Source organism: Coenobita brevimanus, chromosome 110, assembly GCF_032717465.1.
Source record: "Coenobita brevimanus isolate Jiangsu-jjx chromosome 110, ASM3271746v2, whole genome shotgun sequence".
In the NCBI taxonomy this organism is placed as follows: Eukaryota; Metazoa; Arthropoda; class Malacostraca; order Decapoda; family Coenobitidae; genus Coenobita; species Coenobita brevimanus.
In genome coordinates this window covers 37891091-37915390 of record NC_137063.1, presented here as the reverse complement: position 1 = coordinate 37915390, position 24300 = coordinate 37891091, and the positions used below count along the sequence as shown (strand labels likewise).

The 24300-nt window shown below is 42.5% G+C and overlaps 1 protein-coding gene across 1 annotated transcript in view; it reads right to left on the bottom strand.

Moving 5' to 3' along the window:
- LOC145417551 (uncharacterized) overlaps positions 1 to 24300 on the bottom strand; it is a 67976-nt gene that overhangs the window by 25713 nt on the left and 17963 nt on the right. The window contains exons 4-8 of the mRNA XM_080286260.1: positions 15647 to 15758; positions 6193 to 6294; positions 5442 to 5576; positions 4354 to 4434; positions 2751 to 2901 (exon numbers count right to left, since the gene is read on the bottom strand). Of these exons, the coding sequence (XP_080142386.1) occupies positions 2751 to 2901; positions 4354 to 4434; positions 5442 to 5576; positions 6193 to 6294; positions 15647 to 15758 (581 nt within the window). The remainder of the gene's footprint in view (positions 1 to 2750; positions 2902 to 4353; positions 4435 to 5441; positions 5577 to 6192; positions 6295 to 15646; positions 15759 to 24300) is intronic.

Below are 24300 nucleotides of genomic sequence, written 5' to 3'. Positions count from 1 at the left end.
GGTCTGGTGGGAGGAAGGACAAAAGTAAAATAGCGTTATCTTACTGAAGGATGAGTTGGCTCTTTTGTGAAGGATAGGGAAGGAGGGGGCGAGGAATGAAGAGGGAGGGAGTGGGAGATACAGGAGGAGAGAGATGAGAATGGGGAAGTGTAAAGGAGGAAGTAAAGACGAGATGGAAGCATAAGGAATGTAGAGAAAAGGAGAATGAGGGGGGGGGGAGGCCAAAGGGAGTGAGGAATTGAGAGATGGGGAGGGAAGGAGAAAGGGATGTGGAAGTAAGGAAGAGGAAGTAAGCACCTGGGGGAGGAGAGCTTGAGGAATGGGGGAGGAGAGTACGAGGAATGAGGGGTGGGGAGTGAGGATTGGGGAGGGAAGGAGAAAGGCATGGGGAACTGGGAAGGATGATGTAAGGACTGGAGAATGAGGGCTTGGGAGAGAGGGAGTGAGTCATGAAAATGGAGGGAGAAAATATGGAACGAAAAAGTAAGGGATGGGTAGTGAGTGATGTGGAGTGGGGCAATGAGGGCTGTGGAGTGAAATGTGAACCGGGGGAGTGAGGGATATGGACGGGGGAGTGGGAAGTGTGAGAGTGGGATGTGGAGTGGAGGGATGTGGAGTAGAGGAGTGAGGGAGTGGAGTATGGAGTGCTGGCGTGTCATATTGCTGGATCCAGATAAACCTCCACACGCCTCCTACCTAATTGCTACAATAATTCGCTTTGTTTCATGGGACTGTCTGTAGCGTGGGTGTTGTTGTATGATGTTTTTGTTGCTGTCTGTTGATTGGTATTTGTTGATTGCTGTTGGTGGTGGCGACGGGGTTGTTGGTTGTTTTTGTTTGTGGTGGGGTTGTTGGTTGATTTTGTTTATGGCGGCGGGGTTGTTGATTGTTTTTGTTTGTGGTGGGGTTGTTGGTTGATTTTGCTCGTGGTGGGGTTGTTGATTGTTTTTGTTTGTGGTGGGGTTGTTGGTTGATTTTGTTTGTGGTGGGGTTGTTGATTGTTTATTGCTTGTGGTGGGGTTGTTTATTGTGTTTGTTTGTGGTGGGGTTGTTGATTGTTTTTGTTAGTGGTGGGGTTGCTTTATTGTTCATTGATGGAGGGGTTGTATTTGGTCACCGTTTTTTTTTGTCATTCTTCTTGGTTACTGTTGTTTGTTCTGGCGTTTGTGTAGCTGTCTTTTTTATTTTTGATGTTGTTGTTGTTGATGGTGGTGTTTGTTCTTGCTTTGTTGCATTTTTTGTAATGGCTAGTTCTTTTTTATGAGTGTTTATTGGGCTTGTTGTTTGTTGGTAGTTTATTGTTGGTCGTGACGTGACTACTGTTTTTAGCATAGACATTATAATCGACTCCGTTCCGTGTATATATGTATGTATGTATGTATGTGTGTATGTCATCAAAGGACTCCATGAATGCCTGACCCTGTTTGGATCAAAACTGTCACGTATATTGTGTGTGGCGATCGGGAGACGTTATTCAGTCTGGTGCAAACAGCAAGAGGTCAGGGTCGTGGGGTTAAGGTAAAGCTCTGCGCGTGGTGCTGCTTTCCTCTCTGAATTTTTTTTTTTTTTAATGTAATTATTGTTGTTATTTTTGGTGTCAGAGTCCCTCAATACTTGGTGGGTATTCAGTATCCGAATAAACAGTCTTAAGTATATATCAGAATCAGTCAGGCATGTCATAATCGTAGCGGAGGTGGGTCCAGTGGGGAGTCTAACGCTTAAACCCTTCGCTGCACTGAACCATTACACCTACTTTTTTTATGCTTGTTGCCTCTTGACGACTCCATTCAGCTTAGCAAAGACCTCTCGTACTGAAGGGTTTAATGAAAGATAGCTAACGCCCCCATTCAGAAAGTCTCTTCTGAAATGAATATAATCGTCGGGAGGTGACAGGAATTAAAAAGGAAACTACGAACTTGAACTAAAGGGGTTTATTACACAAGGTCCTAAAAAGCAAAAAAAGATTGACAAATGAAAAAAAAAAAATCAGAGAGAAGCCAGAATAAAAACGAATTAGAAAGCACTCAGAGATCGCATTCCTCCGCCGACGCTACTGTCACTAAAACTTAAAATATCAGGCTGTAGTTTTCAGCTTATGCTGAAAACATGACTGTATCCTTTTTTCCCATATTACAATATTAAAAAAAAAAAATCATTGGTCCGTATCTTAGTCCGGATTCGCCTCAAAAACTAATAATCTTTTCCTTGGCCAATGGGTTACCCCTCCAGAAAATATAATCGAAATTCGACATAAATCCTCTGAGATATTTTGTGGACAGACAAACAGACAGACACGAGTGATGACACAGCCTCTGCTCGACTTCGTTGGCGGAGGTAAAAATTCGTTATCGTTGTAAAAGGAGTTGAAATTGGATGCAGATAAAGAACGGCTGGAGATAATGTCGGTGGGTAATAAATGGATGACGACTGTGGAGAAAATCATATTCCCTTTGTCTTGAAAAGAAGTTGTTTACACAGCTGATTGATTCTCTCTCTCTCTCTCTCTCTCTCTCTCTCTCTCTCTCTCTCTCTCTCTCTCTCTCCACACAAAATGCATGTACTGTATGTATGTGTGTGTGTGTGTGTGTTTGTGTGTTTGTGTGTACTCGGACATAAAGCCCATCCACCTACCAGTAATCTCTGTGTCTGAGTCTGCTTATTTTCTACCTCTTTCCACTGAATGTCAATCTATCTATATCTCTGTCTATGTACAGTATCTTTCTTTCACTACAGAAAAAGCTGCCACTCACCCTCCTCTTTGACTTGATGGAGCTTATCTGCCTGTCAGTAAGCTCACCAATAGAGTGGCTGCCCCAGAGCTCACAGCCAATGAGGGAGTAGCTCACCAACATCACCAACATCGGCAGGACGTACGTGGTGGTGAAGAAGACGATGTTGTACCTGGGAGCAGAGAGAGGAGACAGAGGTTAGGTTAGGCTAGGCTGGATTAGAGTAAGTTTGAGTTTGAGTGGGTTTGGTTAGGTTTGGCTGGAATGGGTTTAGCTGCAGTAGATTAGATTGTGTTGTATTAGATTAGGTTTGATTACGTAAAGTTAGGCTCGGTAGGGCAGAGTTGAGTTAGTTAAATAAACACACAGTTATTAGACGATTTTATTTTCCTACACTTTGGAAAAAATAGGTTTCCCTTTACTTGATGAGATCTTTGTCGGTCGCCAGAATGAAATGCCTGTGGAACCTCGCCTTTGATTCCTTCTGTCTGATAGCGTTTTTTTGTTTTTCATTCATGCCAACGTAAGATTATTTTATTCAGTGTAGGGGTGACTGTTCAAACTGGAGGGCTTAGGTATGGATTTCACTTACCCATTCACTATAACATGTCTTCTGTGAGTTGAATAAAGTAATCTACTAGTGGCAAGGAAGAAAACAGAAAATCCGTGATCGAAATGAAGGCGTTAAAAAATTGGTTAAAAAAAAAAAAAAAAAAAGACCCAGCCCTTCAGAGGACAGTGCCTTTTCTCAGCTGAAGAAAATCGTATGGGGGTCGCCAGAAAAAGTTACGTGAGACCTCGCTCTCTAAAAAATTAACCTCCTCATTTTATTCTTACTATTTCAAGACGAATTTATTTGCTTTGGAGAGACTTTCGAAACAAGAGGAGGTTCATATTACTTTCGTCAACCCCTTCAGTGTGAAAGACCTTTCTTAAGTTAAATAAAATAGTCCTGATGTAGTAAAACTGATTTTAATAATATGGCACCTGACTGAAGCAGTTGAGGGGAGATTTAACCGTTACTGTGACTGACATATCGGATAATGGCTTCACAGAAAAATAATTAGTGTATTTTTTTATTTGCATGGAACTCTTTTGATAACATTAATGACATAGTTGGTATGATTGATGGCAGATTAAATATTTCGCCGAAGTAAATGTAAAGGGAAAAGTTTGTCAAAGCATTTTATATCTTTCTGTTTGACAGCCATTTCACAACTAGACGCTTTTCCCAAGATGAATAAAACTGTAGATTTAGCAGTAATGAAGTGAATAAAGACGCGGTGGTGCTAAAGGGTTAATGAAGACTGTTTCTAGCCCCTTTACCTTGAGATTACCTGGCGAAAGGAAAGAGAATGCGTTGTCTCATTGGACGAATTAGGAAGATGTACGAGAAGTCACATAACCATTTCGGCTGATTTTTTTTCTTCTGCTCCTACCAAACGATTATATTCAGTTTAGGGGAACACTTTATTGGACAAATGGTGAACGAAGCCCGCATCCAACCTCTCCAATTCGGAAAGTCTCCCCTGAACTGAATAAAATCGTCTGGAGGCAACAAGAATTAAAGGGAAAAAAAAAGCCCTCGTCGTGAAAAGGCCAGAGGAGAAGGGGATGTACTTACACATACTCTCTGTAGGATATGCTAGTCTCCCCGTCAGGCCATAATAGAAAACAGCCTCTTCTTATTTCGTTATTCTTGTATCTGTTGGAGAGACGGTGAGTGAGACAGGGTTGATAGGTGCGTGAAATGGATGGATGAATGGAGACATGGATGAGAGAGAGAGAGAGAGAGAGAGAGAGAGAGAGAGAGAGAGAGAGAGAGAGAGAGGTGGGGAGGGGCTGATGAATGCCAGGTGAGAAAGGTTAATTTTCAGGTAACACCAACTGAACTAATTAATTTTGCCCTCAGTATTGCAATTATGATTTCCAGGGAAAAATATTTGTCTGGCACTTGGCTGTCTTTCACATATTCACAACCAGATGATCATTTCTCACCTCGTCGTGCCATAGTGCAATTGCAAAGTTGACAACACTGTAATTACGGCTCGGGATAGGATTATATATGTTGCTGTGTTTGAAGGTTCTCGTTTGATTAGAGAGAATGTTGTTTGATTATGCGACCAGACCATATCATACCACTTCACATCACACCACACCGCACATAATACCACAAACCACACCACACCTGGCACCATACCACATACAATACAATACCCCAAAACTTCACCATACCACACAACAATACCTCACACTACACCACACTACCTCACACACCATGCCTCAAACCACATAATTCCACGCCGAGCATCATCCCACACATCACACCACACCACACAACACCACACCACTTTCCCTCTCATTTCCAGCCTGATAGAGAGGTTGGTTGATTATAGGAGGCAGGGAACAGGGAGTCACTGAGGAAAACCAGAGAAGAGAAATAAAAAAAGCCTGGTCTCTTTCATTTATTTACTCTTTTTAATTCCTTTGGCTCAATCTCACCCACTTTCTCTCATTTTTCTCGGTTTAACAGGGATAGTGTCTGAACAGAGAGGACACGGAAAGGGGTCAGGAGAACTAGACGAAAAGGATAGATTATTTTTCGTGTCAGTATAAATCTTTTCGAGTCAACCCTGTTTCATTTTCTCACTCATTTACTCTCATTCACTTTCGTTTCTTCATTTTCTTACCCTATGTTTTTCATTTTCTTACCTTATAGAGACGGTGGTTGAGTAGAGGAGGCAAGGAACAGCGAGGGTCATGGAGGAGAGCCAGATAAACAGGATGAAATGCCTGGCCTCGCTCTTGGACATCCGGGGCTTGAGCGGCCTCACGATGGCGATGTATCTGCCGGAAGTGACGTCACGGCGTGGATTATGAGTATACCGTACTTTTCTTTATTTTGGTAGTTTGTTTATTTAATTTTATTTGCTCAATTAATGTGCTGTAAGTGTGCCTCTCCTTTGTACTTAAGCTCGTTTTGTGTCCTGATATTGTACTTTATTGGCTTTACGATGGCTACATATTTGCCGGAAGTGACGTCATGGCGTGGACTGTGAGTGTACCGTACTTTTCTGTTTTTTGGCTGCTATTTGTGTGTGTGAGTGTGTGTGTGTTTTTGTGCCGTAGGTGTGTTTCCGTGTTCTAGTAATGTTGTTTGTAAGCCCGCAGTCAGTATTTAGTGTTTAGTAGGTAAATTAACTAAACGAGGTAGTACAGTTAGGTACTTAAATTACGTCACAAGCATATTTTTTGGTCCTCATCACGGTACAGTTTGTGGCCACCTTAGGGTATCTCTCCAGGATGCTTCATCTCTAGCAGCATTTTTGGTTAGTCTCCTTGCTCAGAGGTCCAAAGGTATGACGTCACCCTTGTCTTTCAAACTCTCTGTTCACAAGAATTTTGAAAATGTGTGTGTGTGTGTGTGTGTGTGTGTGTGTGTGTGTGTGTGTGATGCACTCACCTGTCAAACGAGATGGCCATGAGAGTGAAGACGCTGGCCGCTATGGTGACGTTGGCCATGAAGTTACTGATGGTGCAGTAAACAGTCCCGAATGGCCAGTCGCTGTGGCAGATAGGGACACGGTTATAAAGGGAGTGGAAAGGGAGTAAGACGATACTGGTAAGGTAAGGAAGCTGTAGAAAGGTAGGGACATGGTTATAAAAGGGAGTAGAAAGGTACGGAGAGGGTTGTACAGGGAGCAGAATGTTATAAAGGAAGCAGAAAGACAGGGAGGGGGTTATAAAAGGAGTACAAAGATAGGGACAAGGTTGTAATGGGAGTAGGAAGATAGGAAAGGGATTATAAAGGGAGCAGAAAGTCATAATGGGAGTAGAAACGGAGGCACAGGGTTATAATGGGAACAAAACGATAGGGACAGAGTAATAGAGGGAGTCGAAAAGTAGGGACAGGGTTGCAAAGGTAGCAGAAAGATGGGGACATGATTGTAGAGGGAGTAGAAAGGTAGAAACAGGGTTATAGAGGGAGTAGAGAGGTAAGAACAGGATTGTAGAGGGAGATGAGAGGTAGTAAATGGATGTCTGTATGATGGGAGTACAAGGGAGTTACCAGTAGTGTTAGTAAAGGGGGACAGACGGAGAGTAGAAGAGCCAGTCGCTGTAGGAGGCAAGGAGAGGGCTAAAAAGGGAGGAAACGGAGGGTGGGCAGGCTGGGTTAGATGGAGTATATAGGGAGGACAGCAGAGGGATATTATTAGTAAGGTAGGGAGGGTGTTAGTACTAAGTGTTAGTAAGGTAGGGAAGGTGTTAGTAAGGTAGGGAAGATGTTGATTATTGCATTTCCTTATTATTGTCCCATTTCCTTGTTAAGTAATATTTAACAGCCGTATATCCAAACTTGTCCCATTATTATGTCATAAAACCGTATTTCCTTCTTTATCCAAATTCTTCCTCTCACCTATATTTTCCTCTTGTGTACCATTTTTATTTTCATTATTCCTGTTTTCTGGCTTCCATCATTACCACACGTCATCTTGCCTACTTAACCTAATTCCTCCCCCCTCACTCCCCCCGCCAACCCCCTCTGCCCATCCACTTAGTCTAATTTAACTGTCTTCTCTGTGAGTTACGTGAGGCCTTGTAGTGTGTAATTTCCGGGAGCCACTTGGTAGATGGATTAGGTGACGTCTCTTGGAATCTCAGTTATTATTATTATTTTTTTTAATTCATTTGCTCGTAATGTAATTGTTTTTCAGTCTCTACAGCCCCGGGACGTTTTATTTAAGATGAGGGGAAAGGGATGACCAAGGACGAGATGGAGGGACGAGCTGGGGAGTGTGTGATGGAGAGAAGGCTACCTAATAGCAGAGAACAGGGTTACATGGAGGCGATTTGTTTGTAGCCACCTATTTAGGAATTAGGGCAACTGGCCAAAGATAGATCGACAGACAGAAAGATAGATGGATAGGTAGGTAGGTAAGTAGGTAGACGGATAGACAGATAGAGGGTCGTTTAGCGTTATCCAGAATAAAATAAAAAGGACATTCCCGGACTGAAGGGGTTACCTGTTGCAGCCTGTCATGGTTTAAAGCTTATCTTGGCTTATCTTTTCGAAGGACAGATAAGATACTCGCATAAGTGTTGTATTGTGGGTAATGCAAGACCATGGTGTGTAAAGAAGGAGAAATGTGTGGTGGAACTGTGATGAAAGCGTAAGCAGAGATGATGGTGTGAGATGTGTAAACAGATGCAGGTGTGTAAAAGGTGTGTAAAAGAAAGATACAGGTGCTTAAAAGGCAGGTAAATACAAGAGATGGAGGCGTGTAGTGTAAATAATAGATGGGGAGTGTGTGTAAGTAGTTTAAACACAGATGGTGACTTACTAAGAGAAGTGTAAATTATGTAAATGTATACTGAGAGTCACGGAAACACACATATATATATTTACTGGAGCTTATTTTGTGTACTTCATAAACCTATCATCATGCAGTTCACACACAGAGCCCATTACCATCGCACACGTGAATACCAGAATTTTGATGAGAGAAATTCATTACTGAGGCAGCCATCAGTCCAGCCGTGAAATAAGCCCTCAGACAAGCGGCTAATATTACGCTGCATTTGATATGGGATGCCACTACCTCTGCGTCCACGTAAAATGAATTCCTACGCCTTATACTGGACAGCAAATGTTTACCTGGGGTCTGTTGTGCTGTTTGTCCTTTCGTCTATTTAGTGAGCTCTCTAACACCTTTTCCTAAGCGAATTATTTTGTTTATTACACCTTACTGTCCTATTATGTGTTGCATAAATCATTCCAATATCGTCATACTCTGCATAAACAACGTACGAAAGGATAGTAACCACCCAAGTTCAAAAAGAAATTGCCAAGGAAGAGCTGTGCATTATTTATTTATTTATTTATTTATTTATCGTATTCTTTTGACATGGTAGCGATCAAGGCAGGATAGAAGTGGCTTGGCGGCAGTACTTGCAGAAATGGTGGACCACAAAACAGGTACACATGATCAAAGCTTCGTACTAACTAAAACACACACACACACACACACACACACACACACACACACAAATCAAGGAATGGTCAGAATATAGTCCCTTCATCACAGAGTCAGCGATTAATGACTACCGTATATTGATTTTTTTTTTTTTGCGTTCACATGGATGGCGTACAAGTCCATGATCATAACAAATCAAATAGTGTTCAGAATAATCGTGTTCAGTGTTCAGAATGAACGTTTTGTACATGAATTATAAGTGTACTGGGTGGCACGTTTTCATTCAGTAAATAGAGCAAGTGTAAACAAGGGTAGCGGTGTGATGGCGTGTTAAGGAGGGCGGTGAAGGCTTGTAAATGGAGTGTAAACAGTGCATGTGATGGTGGTGGGTGGGTGTGCTTTACCTTTGTTGACCAAGCCCTCTGATTGGTTTGCTAGACATATCGCTGTGTGTGTGGGGGTGTGTGTGAGAGGGGTGAGTGTGTGTGTGTGGGGGGGTGAGTGTGTGTGTGTGTGTGTGTGTGTGTGTGTGTGTGTGTGTGTGTGTGTGTGTGTGTGTGTGTGTGCCTCTCTCTCTCTCTCTCGTGGTAGTAAACATGAGTAAGTGAGAGTTCTGTCGGCCACCTGCGTTGTTTTGGATTGGGAGGAGGCAAGAGAGGAAAGGGTGAGGGAAGGGGGATAGAGGAGGAGGAAGGGGAGAGGGAGAGGAGGGGAGATGAGAAGGGATGAGGAGAGAAGAGGGGAGGGAAAAGGAAAAAGGAAGTGAGGGGAAGAATGGAATCAGGGGAAGGGTAGGCGGGAGGAAAGGAAAGGAAAGGGAGGGGAAGGAAAGGGAGGGGAAAGGAAGGGAGGGGAAAGGAAGGGAGGGGATGGGGAGGAGGAGGGGAGGAGAGTGATGGGGAGGAATGGGGGTGGACTGGAATCAAGAGGGGAGGTAGGAAGAGGAGGAAGGGAGAAGGAGGAAAGAAAATGGAAAGAGAGAGGAAAGAGGGGGAATGTGGTATAAGAAGTGGAATCTAGGGTAGGGGAAGGAGGAGGAAGGTGGGATGGAAGAGATGGGGGAATGTCTGAAGAAAGGGGAAGGAGGGGAAAGGGAAGGGAGGGGAGAGAAAGGGAAAAGAAGAGAAGAGAGAGGGAGAAAGGGAATGTACTAGGAGGAATGAAATCGGCGGAGGGGAGGAGAGAAGAGAGGAAGGGGGAAGGGAAGGGGAGAGAAGAAGGGGAATTCTGAGGAAAGTTGTGGGAGGGGGTGAAGTGGGAAGGAGGTAGGGGTAGGAGGGAGGGAAGAGTGAGGGGGAGGGTGGGGGAATGTGTTTGGCTCTCCCCTTTCATTATTTAACTTCATTTATTTTTCTCTCTTGTATAATATTCTCTGTGTTTACCATTTTCTTCCATTTTACATTTTTTCCTAATCTCCCAAACTCATTTTTTTCCCGTTTTCTTCTACATTGTTGCTTGTCTTCTTGGTCAAACCCCTTTTTTTACTGTCCCTTATTCCTGTTTCCTTATCTTGTGTCATTCATTCTTGCGTCTCTCCCGGTTTAATAATATTTTCCACACCCACTTCATTTATCTTCTGTGTATCTGTCATCATTCTTATCTCCGGTTCTCCCTTTCCCTTATTTTTATTATCTGTTCTCTCCTTTTTTCAATTTTTAACTCTCTGAGGCTCCTACGACCCTCTCACGGCTGAATAAAATCGTCTGCGGAATGAAATACTCGAGTTTTCCCGACCTTGAAAGGGTTAATGATGACGAACATAATAGCCTCAGCATCCTTTGACTTGCCCTCAGCTGAATATAATCGTCAGGCGTTGAATAAAATAGAATACCTTGAGCTGTTCCTACCACGTTAGAGTTTATCGTCATCGAACATCCCTTTAACTCTTAGGCTACGAGAAATAGCTTGCCTTGATTTATTCCTGCTTCCGTCAGACGATTTCATTCATCTCTGGGGCTGCCTTTCTTTAAATTATAAGAAGTTGATTGTACCTTCTAGATTCTGCCAAGTGGTCTATCCTTGGCAGGTAGGTAGGTAGATAAGTGAGTGGGCAGGTAGGTAGGCAGGTGGATAGGTAGCTGGGTAGGCAGGTAGGCAGGTGGGTGAATTAAACTGATGTATTTAAATAGAAGTTCCCCCAAAATTAATCTGGCGAGTTGAAGTATCAATAGAAGCTTAATGTAGGGTTTTGAGTTTAGGCCTACCTCTCCCCTTTCAATCCATTATCCTCCCCTCTTCTTCCCTTTCCCCTCTCCCCTCCCCTTCGTTCTCCTGCTCTTCTGTTCTTCCCCTCCCTCATTTCCTTTCTCTCCTTTGTCCCCTCCCTTCTCTGTCTCCATTTCCCTTTCCCCTCCTCTCCTCTTCTTCCTCTTCCTTTCCTCTTCTTTATATCCCTTCCCCTCCCCTCTTCTTCCCACTTCCCCCTTACCCGTTTTTATTCTCCCTTTTTCCATTTTCCTACCCTCTTCCCCCCTGTCTCTTCCTTGACTTTTTCTATTTCCTCCTGTCTACTCCAACCTCTTTCCCTCCTGTACTCCTCCACTTCCTTTTGCTCTCACTTTTCTTTGCTTCTTTTTCCCTCACTTCTCTTCTTCCCCCTCCACTCCATCTGCTGCATTCCCCATCCCCCATCGCTTCCTTCCCTTCCTTTCTCTCCTCCTGCACACCCTTCCCACTCCAACCCTTTCTTGCTATCCCTTTTCCTTCTTCCCTTACTTCCTCCTCGCCTTCCCACCCCTCTTCCTCTCCCTTTTCCATCATCCATCTTACTCCCTGTTCCTTCCATCTCCTCTTCCTCTATTCTCCATCCGTTCCCCCCACCTCTCTCTTCTCCTGCACCCCATCCTTCCACCTTTCCACTCCTATCCTTCTCCCCTTCCTCTCCCCGCCCCCCTCCCCAGCCCATTATTAAACCCTTTGAAGGCGACTCCCAAAGACGGGATTACGGTGTCGTCTCGGGATTTATGAGTATTTCTGTGGGAGAATATTGGGTACTTTCGGGTAGGTTTAGGTGATCCAGGGCCCCTTTGTATTTTGTGCCCATACTGTTAAATCCTTCTGTGCTGCGGGTAATATTGGGTACTTTCGGGTATGGTTGGGTAATTCGAGGAGTTTTGTATCCTCCAGTGCGGTGGGTAATACTGGGTACTTTCGGTTAGATTTGGGTGATCCGGGGTCACTTTGTATGTTACGGCTATGTTAGTAAGCACATCAAAACGGTAACCTGCTTTTGTAGTCTCTTCCTGCTATCTTCGCACGGTTTTATTCAGGTTTGTGATATTCTCTTGTACTAAACGGATATATGAAGGCTGTCTCTCACCCACCCACCCCATTAGAAAAATCTCCCCCAGGCTGAATAAAATTGTCTGAAGGTAACAAATGTAAAATGAATCAAGCTTGCCTTGGAAACGAGAGTAATTTTGTTGAGGATCACGTCTCAAATGCGTGTTCCGCCGAGGTTAAGCTGGGCGGGATTGGGGCGGGACTGTTGGAATTCCTGCCTGTGAAACTAGGGAGTCGGATATGCTCAGTTTAATACTTCTTTCATTCTACTATCTCTCTCATCCTGCTTTCACTCTCTTCTCCCTCTTTTCTTTTCTCATTTAATCTTGTGTCTCTCGTGCAATCATTTTCTTTCACTGCAGTCTCCTCCCTTTCATTTTTGCTCTCTCTTTCCTCCTCCGACAGCACTTTTCTCACTCAGCAAAGTTTTCTCTGCTCTGTTCCGCTGTTTTCACCCTTGCAGTCTTCGTCCTGCAGTCTTTCGTTTTGCAATCCGTTTCTTTCACTCGACTGCTGAGTTTTCAATCTCGAAACTCATTGGCGCAAGTAATTAATAAAGTTTCATTAATCAAGGACTTTTGCGGAGTATTTTGATTGCATTTTCGAATACACATCATCCATCCATCTATCTATCTATCTGTCTATTTATCTATATATCTATATCTATCTATTTATCTATCTAAATCTATCTATCTATCTACCGGCTATATCTATATCTATCTATCTACATAAGAGAGAGAGAGAGAGAGAGAGAGAGAGAGAGTTTTCGAACCAGAATGGATAATTATGACCTTCAACCTACTTACCATATTTTTTTTCCTGAATTGAATAAAGTCGCCTGGTAATTAACAAAAATAAATATACCGTCCTGAGGGTGAAGGGGTGAGCAGTACCTTTTTCCTGAAAATTTTCTCGCCACCGCCAGACGATTTTATTCAGCTTGGGGGGGATTTCTTACAGTGAAGGGATTAATGAAGGCTGTATCTAACCCCCCCCCAGTCAGAAAAATCCTCAAAATCGTCTGGAGCTAGCAGGATTACAGTTTAAAATAGGCATCATCGCTCTGAATGGGTTAATGTCCCGCAGTGGCAAGGGTTAGATCGCGAGCTCGTATGTAATCGCTTTGGGGGATTAAGCCACTGACAGAGGCGATTATTGTGGCGGATTAATTTGGGCGATGGAGGAGAGGGATTTAATTGGATTTATTTTGGGTTTATTGTCAGTAAGGTTATTTGGAGTTACTTTTGTTTGCTTTTGTTTAAGTGTTTGTGTCTTTAGTTCATTATTAATAGAATTCTTCGTCTTCCTTTTTGGTGGAAACTGATTTTTTCCCCTCCATTCTCTCTCTCTCTCTCTCTCTCTCTCTCTCTCTCTCTCTCTCTCTCTCTCTCACCGCTCGCTGGTGCAGTGGTAACGTTCCCGCTTGCCAACTGGTGGACGGGAGTTCGCGCCTCGCTCAGGTTGCGAAAAGTTTCACTGACGAAGTGGGTGGTTACTCTCCCCCTTGAGCAAGGGGATGGGTGTGTGCGTGTGTGAAGGTCACAGCCTTGCCTTTAGATCGGACTATATGAGCTCTCAGCTCCCTTCCGGGAGGGTAAAAGCTGACCATCACGACCATCAAGTGATCCTGACCGACCCGGTGAATTCGGTGAATTACACACACACACACACACTCACACACACACACATGCTCGTAGGATAGAAGGCATTCCGTCGATTGCCATGTTTTAACGAGAATGCAGCCCTTTTCCAGGTGCGTCTTTCGTCAATTTTTTCCCTCTCAACATTCACGACTCACAGATTCACACATTCACTTATATTTATTTATTTTTTTTTTTTTGGGGGGGGAGGTTGGGGGGTTAGGGAGCTTTCACCATTTACTTTACCTTCCGCTTCTTTTTAGCTTCACGCTCACCAGTAAGTTTCCTTTTCACTACCTCATTTACATACAATCTCTCAATGACCCTACCACCTCAGCACAATCCTCTACCCTCTGATCAGCAACCTTCCCTCCTCACCATCCACTATGAATCCCTATAGTTCATACCCTACTCAGCCTACTCAGCCCACATATATTCAATAACAATCTTATTTCTTCTCATCATCTTCATATTTAATGCTGATTCTCTCTCAAAGTCATTATTTCCGTATTTCGTTTATTTTTTACACACTGTTGTCGTCCTCAGCCATTTTTTCCGTAGCTTTTTTATAATTGTCTGCCACTTTTTTGTACTCCTGTAATTCTATGTTAGTATTTTTTTTTACACAGCTGTAATCCTCTACCAGTTTTCTTTTTATTCTTCAATAGAACATTTAATTTGTAGGTATGCGGCTCCTAAGTCAAATGGTTTTTAATTTAACAAGTATTCTATGTTTCTCTATCTCTGTATGCCCCTCTGCCTACCTGCCTATCTAGGACGGTTTATGTATTTGTATCTCTATGTCTATCTATCTTTCTATCTGTCTATATCTATAGGTCTGTCTATCTATTTATCTATTGCCTGACGTTGTATTGTGTGAGGGATGACCTGGACAAAAGGATCCTTCAGGCGTTTCTGTCATTATTCAGCAGTGGCCAGACCTTTTTCCACGGTCTTTCATCTCGGTGGTAAAAGGTCTGCTGAGGAGGACGCGAAAGGGAAGAAAGGAAGAGAAGAGAGAGAGGACAGACCGACCAGCCCCTAGAGTTACAAAGGAGCAAATGTGAAATAAGTGAAGCATATACCTAGACAAATTGGTAAAAGAACAAAAAAGCAGACAGAGAGGCAGATTGACTTTGTGACATCATCATCATCATCATCATCATCATCACCATCATCATCATCATCATCATCATCATCATCATCATCATCATCATCATCATCACCATCATCATCAGCCTGAGACATTTCACTGGAGAACAAAGGCCTCGCTCATCTCTCTCCTCTCTGTTCTATTAGTTGTTAATCTGTTCCATCCAGTCCCAGGATATCTTCGAATCTCATGCCTCCATTTTGCTCCCTGCCTCACTTTGGTTTGCCACTCAGTTATTTTCTTTTTCCATTCATTATCTGTTCTAAGAATGGCCTGAGCTGCCCACATCCATTTATGCCTTTACAATTTAGTGATTATATCCTCTACTTTCTTTCGTTCCTTTGTCCAAGATGTTCTCTTTTCACCCCTCCATGTGATTCATAATATAATTCTTTCCAGTCTCCTCTAAGATTTTTTTTTTTTTAAACTAAGATGCATAATCAAGTCCTACATACTATTTTGCTTACCAAGGAACTAACATAGCATTCTGATTCTTCCAGATTTCGTTGTCATAAGTTCGAACTGCTAGACTTCCCTGTCCAAATTAAATATAGATACATTTTTCAGTCCGGTCTAGCTCTTTATCTCCTTATTCTTAATGGAGAGAAGAGACAGAAAAAAAATATTGAAAAACTGATAGTCACTCGTAGCTCTAATCAATGCATCATGGATAAAAAGTTAGATTTGGCAGAAAAAAAAAAGGCAGAAAACAGACAGAGAAAGCTAATGATGACAGAAAAAACAATAGAAACAGAGGATAAGGCAAAAAAACAAAGCGCCCCCCTCCCCCCACACAGTTAGAGAGAGAGAGAGAGAGAGAGAGAAAGAGAGAGAGAGTATACAAAGATAAGACTTGCACTCTCTGACCTGTGCAACATGTAGATGAAGTTGAATATGCAATTGAAGACGGCCATGAGCAGGTCAGCGGCACTCAGGTTGACCAGGAAGTAGTTGGTGACCGTACGCATCCTCCTGTGAGCTGTTGGAGAGAGAGAAGAGGTCGTTAGTGCACAGGGTCGTTAGTACAGGGTCGTTAGGGAAGTGTAATGACTCGGGAAAAAATTTAACCCCTCTCTCATACGGAGTCAAAAGTTGTCAGACTCAGGAGGAGGTACAGTCAGGGTCAAAAGTTGTGTCGGAGAGTCTGTGTACCTCGACCTTATATAACTATTGACCCTGACTGTACCTCCATCTGACACCTCGTTTGACACCGGCTTGCCATAGAACTTTTAACACACTTAGGTCAACCATTTCCATCATACTGCGCTTATTTCCACACCTCTCTTTTCACCCACCCATTACGTGAGGTCTTGCCTTGTCGAGTAGCTGAAACGATACTTGACACAGTAATTACTCAAACAACCCTTTACAATCGTAGTTAGTGAGTGTTCGTGCCCTCAGGTGAGCTATTTGGGTGAGAGATGGTCTTTAGTGCCAGGTCATTAAGGCACGTGTAATGGCTCTAATGAAGCTTGGCATATTAACACTTTCAGTCAGGGGAGGTATTATTATTATTATTATTATTATTATTATTATTATGCTCGGTTTAGACAATTTCATCCACCCAGTTGTCGATCAATCCATCCATACACTGATCAATCCATTTCTCTCTTCATCCAACCATTAATCCCTCTGCTCATCCATCTGTCCATCGACCAGTCCATCTGTTCATCCATCCACTAATTCCTTCATTGCAACAGCTGGAATAGCGAGGGGGTTTCCCTCAAGAACCGTTCTATTGAGAGAGAGAGAGAGAGAGAGAGAGAGAGAGAGAGAGAGAGAGAGAGAGAGAGAGAGAGAGAGAGAATTTTTAGTGTGTGTGTGTGTGTGACGTGTGACATGTGACGTGTGACATGGGAACCTGGGAATATGGGATGGCATGCCGCACGTAAGAGGGTTGGTGGCCACAGAGAAGGTCTATTCCCAGGGGCGGAAAGGAAAAAAGTATTTGCGTCTGTATTTGTTTGTGCTTGTGTGGGTTTCTCAGGTGTGTATGCGTCATCGTGTATGTATGTATACAGTATATAGTATTTATGAAAAAAAAGAACCCAAGGTTGCGTCAACACTACCTGTCCCGTCCAAAGAAAAATAAAACCAACTTCAAGACCCTTCATTTCAAGCTACCTGACCACATTGCGTTTAAAAGTCTGGAGGTCATAGGCAGTGGGAAAGAGACTGGGGATGACAGTTCCAGAGCTGACGACTTGTTTGCATGTAGGTCTTTGAGTGCAGGTTAATATAGATAGTAGGATAAAATAAAGTAAGAATTTTGATGTATATATGTATGTACGTATGTATGTATGGTATGCATGTACGTATGTATGTATGTATGTGTGTAGGCGTGTTTGAGCGTGCGTACATGTGCAGGATATGTTGTGTATGTTTCCATGCGTGTATACATGTGCGAAAGGGTTGGCTTATGTCGGTATGTAAGTGTGTGAGCTTGGTTGTGTTGATGTATGCGTGCGTGTATTATTATTTAAAAAAATCTCTGAAGTGTAACTTTTCTTTTTGATGTAAATTCCACGAAGATGTGAGACGTCATTAGAGTGAGTGAGAGAGGAGTGGAAATGTCTGGCGGGGGTAATTATGTCTATTCACGGGTTAATTAGAGGGGGATTAGGAGAGAGAGAGAGAGAGAGAGAGAGAGACCTATCCTTTACTGTTACAATTACATAAACTACGATAACACATCCTCTCAAACCGGATTAATTTATATTGGAAAACGAGAGACTTAGGATGATTTTGCTGTTCTATTTCCTTGTTCTTCTTACAACGGCAAATCTTAGCTATGAATGGGAATTGATTGTAAGTTTATTTGTGAATGACCATTAAACTTAAGTGCAACCCATAATCCGATTAAATTCCGTCTTTGTTTTATCTTTCCATCTTACGAGTCTTTGTTTTCCCCCTTTCTTAAGCACGTCTTTCTCATACACCAATTAGTTCAGTATACGTAATTATTTCCTCTTTCTTCTATACTGTATATGTATTTGTGTGTTATGGCTTTCCTCCCCTTCTGTTTACTTCTCGTCCACACACATGTCTACTTAGTCTTTAACGAGTCTCCCTGTCTTTTGCATCTGTGTCTGCTATACCTGTTCTCTTCCTCTCACCTGACTCATACATCTATTTATTCTTTATTTCATTTTATTTGTCCTTTCTTGTGCTTCTGTATCTATCTTTCTATCTCTTATTTTTATCTCTTTTCACTCACTTCCACGTAATCTCCTCCGTGTTTAAAAATTCCCCCATTCTTCTGCATCTGTTTTTGTATCTGTTTGTCTTCCCTTATCCTCTTACCTCCTTCACTTTCATCTAAATATCTGCTCTTTATCTGATATTTCTCTCACGTCTCCCTCGTTCAGCTCTTTGTCCAGTTAATAACAATCTTCCCAGTCTTCATCTGCACGTAACTTCCTAAACACATACTTCTGCTACATCTTATTCACCCCTCACCGCCTGTTCCGTTGCTGCCCGTCACCTTTCACCACGTCTTTCGGTTCACCCTGGCTTACCCTTTTGTAAGTGTGAAATGACGAGAGGCCAGTCACAAGAGTAGCATCAGCCCTCCTTTTGACCTTGACTTTTGACTGTTTTCCTCCCCAAATTTAATCACCTGTTCCTTCAAGTATTATTCCAACTTTAGTGCACTTCCATCCTGTAGTTTTTCTAGAATGCAGATAACAGAAAAACTGACAGACAGAAAGACAGACAAAGAGAAAGAGCCCCCCTCACCAAAAAAAAAAAAAAAAAAATCGTTAGCAGAGGTTTCACGAGCACTTAAGAGAGCGCATACCACCTGCAAAGCTGCATCATCCGCTGTTGTACCCTTAACCTTGGACGTTATTCGCCTAAAATTTAATCACTTGTTCCTCTGATGTTCCTCATTCATCATTCCAAGTATTGTGTAGTTCCATCCAATATTTTCTTCATAACACTGCGAACATACATACATACATACGTACATACATACAGACAGAGAGAAACAAGCCGAGCCCAAAGCCTAACCTTTTCGGCGGAGGTAATAAATTCGTCTAGCGGTGGCGAAAATAAGGTAGCTCAATCACATCCAAGAAGGGCTGCTGGAGACTTCTAACCCTTCCATGACTAGAAACTTTGTGAAATACTTTCGTAGCCTGCAGGTAACAAGAACTATGTCGTTAAGATTTGCCGCGTATGGAAAAGGCACCTGCAAACGGTACAGTATTTATTCCTAATGCGAGAGGTGAAACAGAAGTAGGGATGATGATGACGATGATGATGATGATGATAATACAGATGAATTGGTATAACTTTTATTATTATTATTATTATTATTATTATTATTATTATTATTATTATTATTTGCACACTGTATCCAATAATTCCCAGTATATCCAAAAGTAATCTTTATACCCTCCTCCCTTCTCAGACCCTCTTACTTCTCTTCCATTAGCTTGAAAGTAATCCCTTACATTCTTTTATCATCTTTTTCTTACTGGATATCTTCTCTCTCTCTCTCTCTCTCTCTCTCTCTCTCTCTCTCTCTCTCTCTCTCTCTCTCTCTCTCTCTCTCATTAGCGTGTCAGTAATCTTTTTTAATAATTTTCGTAAAAGGCTTCTGCATTTTACACAGGGCAAACTAAATCCTGTCAATCCGATTATGTATTTTCCATTATACTTTTGGGACCTTTAGACGGTTCTAGTCAACGTGGGAAGGGTTATGCATTAAAGGGTTAAAAAAAAATTCTCTCTCTCTCTCTCTCTCTCTCCCATTGTGTGTCCAAGGATGCTATCACATTTTCTCTCACACACTGTTTATGTTCACGGGGGACTAAAACTTTTCTCATCATCTTATTATGTCCATCACCATATTTTTTTTTTTTCCTTCATCGCCTCTCCCACGAACTCAGCTCCACCTTCACTCACATTTACTATTTTTTTTTTTTCTGTTTCATCTTCACTTCTTTGCTTAAACTCTTGAATCAGGTGACTTATTCTATTTTTTTTCCAAACCTAATTATTTTATTTTGGCTTACGGGAGCGTCCATGTAGCGAAGGGGTAACTGAAGGCTGTATCTTATCTCCTTAGTAAGAAAATCTGTCCTTAGGTGAGTAAGGTTGCACAGAGATAATGATGATAAGAAAAAAAAGGTACGTTATTGGACTGAAGGGGTATCTGTTTCAGTGTCATGACGATTTGTTTTACTGTAGCTGAGATAATAATAATAATAATAATCGTCATCATCATCATCATCATCATCCTTTAGGCACCGGTATACTTTCGAACAATGATATACTGTAGCCCCACTTTTTAGTCGAATAATTATGAAACCCTAGCATGATATTCTGGAAAATGTGTTGGGCTTCTTAGATAAGCTCACTGGGTTTCCAAAAGTCATCGTTCACTGCCTCGCTGTTCATCGTTCACGAGTGAATCGGTATTTATGTCCTGAGCTCTACCAGTATTTTCTTTACCTCCCCACCATCGCTCTCACTCCAGCTTCTCTTATTTTTATTCCCGTCCCCTGATTTAGTTGTCTTATAAAATTTTACCTAACGACTCCAAAATAGTGATCTTTTTTATTATTATTATTATTATTTTTTTTCACAGTTCGGTGGGCATGAAGGTATAGCTTGTCTCAAAGGGGATGATGACAGTGATGATGATGATGATGGTGATGATGATGGTGATGATGACGGTGATAATGATGTTGATGGTGATAAGCATTGTTGCAGTTAACTATTTTAATGTTTACTGTGGTGTTGTTACAAAAATTTATCTCTGTCCACCTATTTTCTATCTATATCTCACTATCTATCTGTTTATGTCTGTGTGTGTCTATCGCTCTGCCAGTCTGTCTTTCTGTCCGCCCTTCTTTCTTTTTATCCATCATTTTGGTCGACCTAGAACTCTCTGGCATGTCATCCGTAAAACTGCAGCATCGTTCGTGGTGTCACAATTCATCCCTTCAGTACGAGACTCAATTTCACACTTTATTCCCTAACTCCAGACGATTTTCTTAAGCCGACGAAAGATCTGTGGTACTGGAAGGGTTAATGAAGGCAGCATGTAAACCTTCCAGTTCGAGAGGAAAACAAAAAAAAACTCAATGCGACTATAATAGTGGAAACAGAAGCAGAGAAACAAACTGCAGTATAGTGTTGGGTTGATTCAGTACCTGTAAAGTGGTCACAGTTTTTTAGTAGTTGCAGTAGTGGTAGCAGCAGTAGTAGTAGTAGTAGTTGTGGCGGCAGTAGTAGTAGTAGTAGTAGTGGTAGTAACAGTAGTAGTAGTAGTTGTGGCAGTAGTAGTAGTAGTAGTAGTAGTAGTAGTAGTAGTGGTAGTAGTAGTAGTAGTAGTTGTGGCAGTAGTAGTGGTAGTGGTAGTAGTAGTAGTAGTAGTAGTTGTTGTGGCAGTAGTAGTAGTAGTAGTAGTAGTGGTAGTAGTAGTAGTAGTACGAAGGGTGATCAGAAAGTAATGACAGTTCGTGCTATAACATGTAAACCTTGAATGATGGGAGGTAGGGGAGCAAGGAGAGTGCAGAGTTGCCTGTCCTTACGAGTTTGAACTTGTCGCCGTATGCCAGACTTTTCTTGTTTTATTGTTGTGAGTGAATGCTTCACTCTTGTTTTTGCTCTCTGGCCAGAAACATGGATTACTCGAAAGAAGGCTGCAGGTTCTACATTTTTACGAGGTGGAAACTGGGAAAGAAAGCAACAGAGATTCGAGGGGAATTATTACAAGTTTATCCAGACACTACTCCTTCCCTGGAAGCTGTTTCCCGCTGGATTCGTGCTTTCACAGCAGGAAAAACTGAATTGAAAGATGAACAACGCTCTGGACGCCCCCGGACATCCGTGACCGAAGCAACAACTGTCCGTGCACGGTCCATCATTGACGAGGATCCAACTGTAACTCTTAGGTTCTTAGCCTTGGAGCTTGATATCAGTTATGGGAGTGCATATGACATCGTGCATGAACAATTACACCTGAGGAAGAAGTGTTGTCGATGGATACCCCATTTGTTGACTGATGAGCAAAAGGCTGAACGGGTGAGGATTTGTCGTGTCTGGCTTGCTGAATTTGAACCAAATGGTCCAAAACGGTTCTCAGATGTTGCTACTGGAGATGAGTGTTGGATTTCATTCTTCACAACCCGTGACAAGCAGTCAAACATGGTGTGGTTGGGCGATGAAGACCCTCGACCTCAGATTTTGAAGGAAGGATTTCGCAGCCGGAAGCGCCTTTTCACCATCTTTTTCAATTCTCAAGGACCAATATGCGTGGATGTGATGCCTGAAAAGTCCACTATCACAGCCCAATACTACACAGACCAGGTCCTTCCACAAGTCTTGGAACACAAGGCCAACACCGCACCAACCCGCCGTCGGTCTCGCCTTTTGCTGCACCACGACAATGCTGCACCCCACAAAGCTCGCCTCACTATGCAGTACCTGGAACAACAAGGTATAACTCTGCTCCCCCACCCACCCTACTCCCCTGACCTGGCTCCCTGTGACTTTTGGTTGTTTCCAAAAATTAAATCTGCCATCGCTGGGAAGCAATTTCATTGCATCCAAGACTTGGCACGGACCGTCAATTCAGAACTCCAAAGTATACTGTCTTCTGAGTACCACGCTTGCTTCATGAAGTGGAGAAAGAGAATGGAACGCTGCATAGAGGTTCGAGGGGAGTACTTTGAAGGAATGTGAGTCATAGTTTGATAGTTCTTCATGCTAATAAAAGTTTATGGACTCACTGTCATTTCTTTCTAATCACCCCTCGTAGTTGTTATTGTTGCCCCAGACTCGTCTAAAACGTAAATCTGGTGGACTGTATACAGAAGTTGTCGTTCTCCGTCAGCCCATCCTCCTTTCATAGATCGGGAGGGAGTTGAGGGGCATTTCTAAACCAGGCAGAGGATCCAGTTTTACATCGATGCCACCACGTGAAGGAGTCCCTCTCCAGTGGTATAATACAAACTATAATTCTGCATATATTCATCATTAACCCTTTAAGCTCGAGGGGTTACTCTTGAGCTCAATAAAACCGTCTTGAATTTAGCCAGCACAGAATATAACGACGTCCTTGAGTTGTATGGGGTCAGTGTATATATAAATGCATGTATAAAGGTAATACTAATATTTTTACACACTCTAGTAGCACCACAAAGATAACATCGACTCAGATAATAGTTCCGTAATACATCAGTTATATTTATAGTTACTGATAAGAACGCTTCCACGTGTTATTATCAGTACTTGTGGGTGTTGAGAGATGGGAGCTTCCTGGTATAATCTGTAAGGAAGTTATGGCTTTATATGTGTGTGCGTGTGTGTGTGTGTGTAATTCACCGGGTCGGTCAGGTTCACTTGATGGTCGTGTTCGTCAGCTTTTACCCTCCCGGAAGGGAGCTGAGAGCTCATATAGTCCGATCCAAGGGCAAGGCTGTGACCTTCACACACGCATACACCCGTCTCCTTGCTCAAGGGGGACAGTAACCACCCACTTCGTCAGTGAAACTTTTCGCAACCTGAGCGAGGCGCGAACTCCCGTCCACCAGTTGGCAAGCGAGGACGTTACCACTGCACCAGCGAGCGGTGTGTGTGTGTGTGTGTGTGTGTGTGTGTCTTTCTCTTTCCCTCCTTTGTCGTATCAAGAAAAAAAGTATAAGAGACACTGCACACAAGAGATTAAGGCCACAGGGGAAGAGTGACTGTGCTTTGTGTGTCGGAGGCAAAACAGGGGCGATGTTAAGCTGTCCATTACGTATTTCATGTCGTAACCTTTCCAACCAGGGGATCTCAGTTTTTATTTCGATTTTGGCTGCTACCGGGCGATTTTATTCTGATAGAGAGAAAGTTAATGAATGCTGTATCGAAGTCTTGCGGTTGAAAAGTTTCTCCCAGGCTGAATAAAATCGTCTTGAAGTAGCAAAAGTATAATTAGCCAGGTGCGATTGCCAAGGTGCTAACTTTTGAGAGAGCACAGAGACGCCATACCTGACCTTTTTTCTTCATCCTTGACCCCTGACCGTGACCTTTCATTGACCTTCAAAAATTTCAATCGCTTCTTTCTATCCTCACATACAAGACAACGCTGCATCCTGAAATTTGACCTTTGACATTTCCCCTCATCTTTGACCTTGACCTTTGATCGATTTGCACCAAACTTGGTTCACTGATTGCCAGACCCCCACAAATTATATACAGTAGTTCTTTTTTGAGCTTAATTTGATCAGGCGTTGGTGAAATATTTTTAGTATATATTCATAAGGAGTTTTAGACTTTGTGCTTTCATACATACATACACACACACACACACACACACACACACACACACACACACACACACACACACACACACACCACCACCACCACCACCACCACCATCGATCCACTTTATTAGTCTTTTACGTGATTCATTATTTTATTTATCAGTCAACTCACCTTGGAGTCCATCCATGCATCGATATAAATACAAGTATTCATTCACTCATCTATGCCCACAACTATCCATCCATCCATCCATTCAT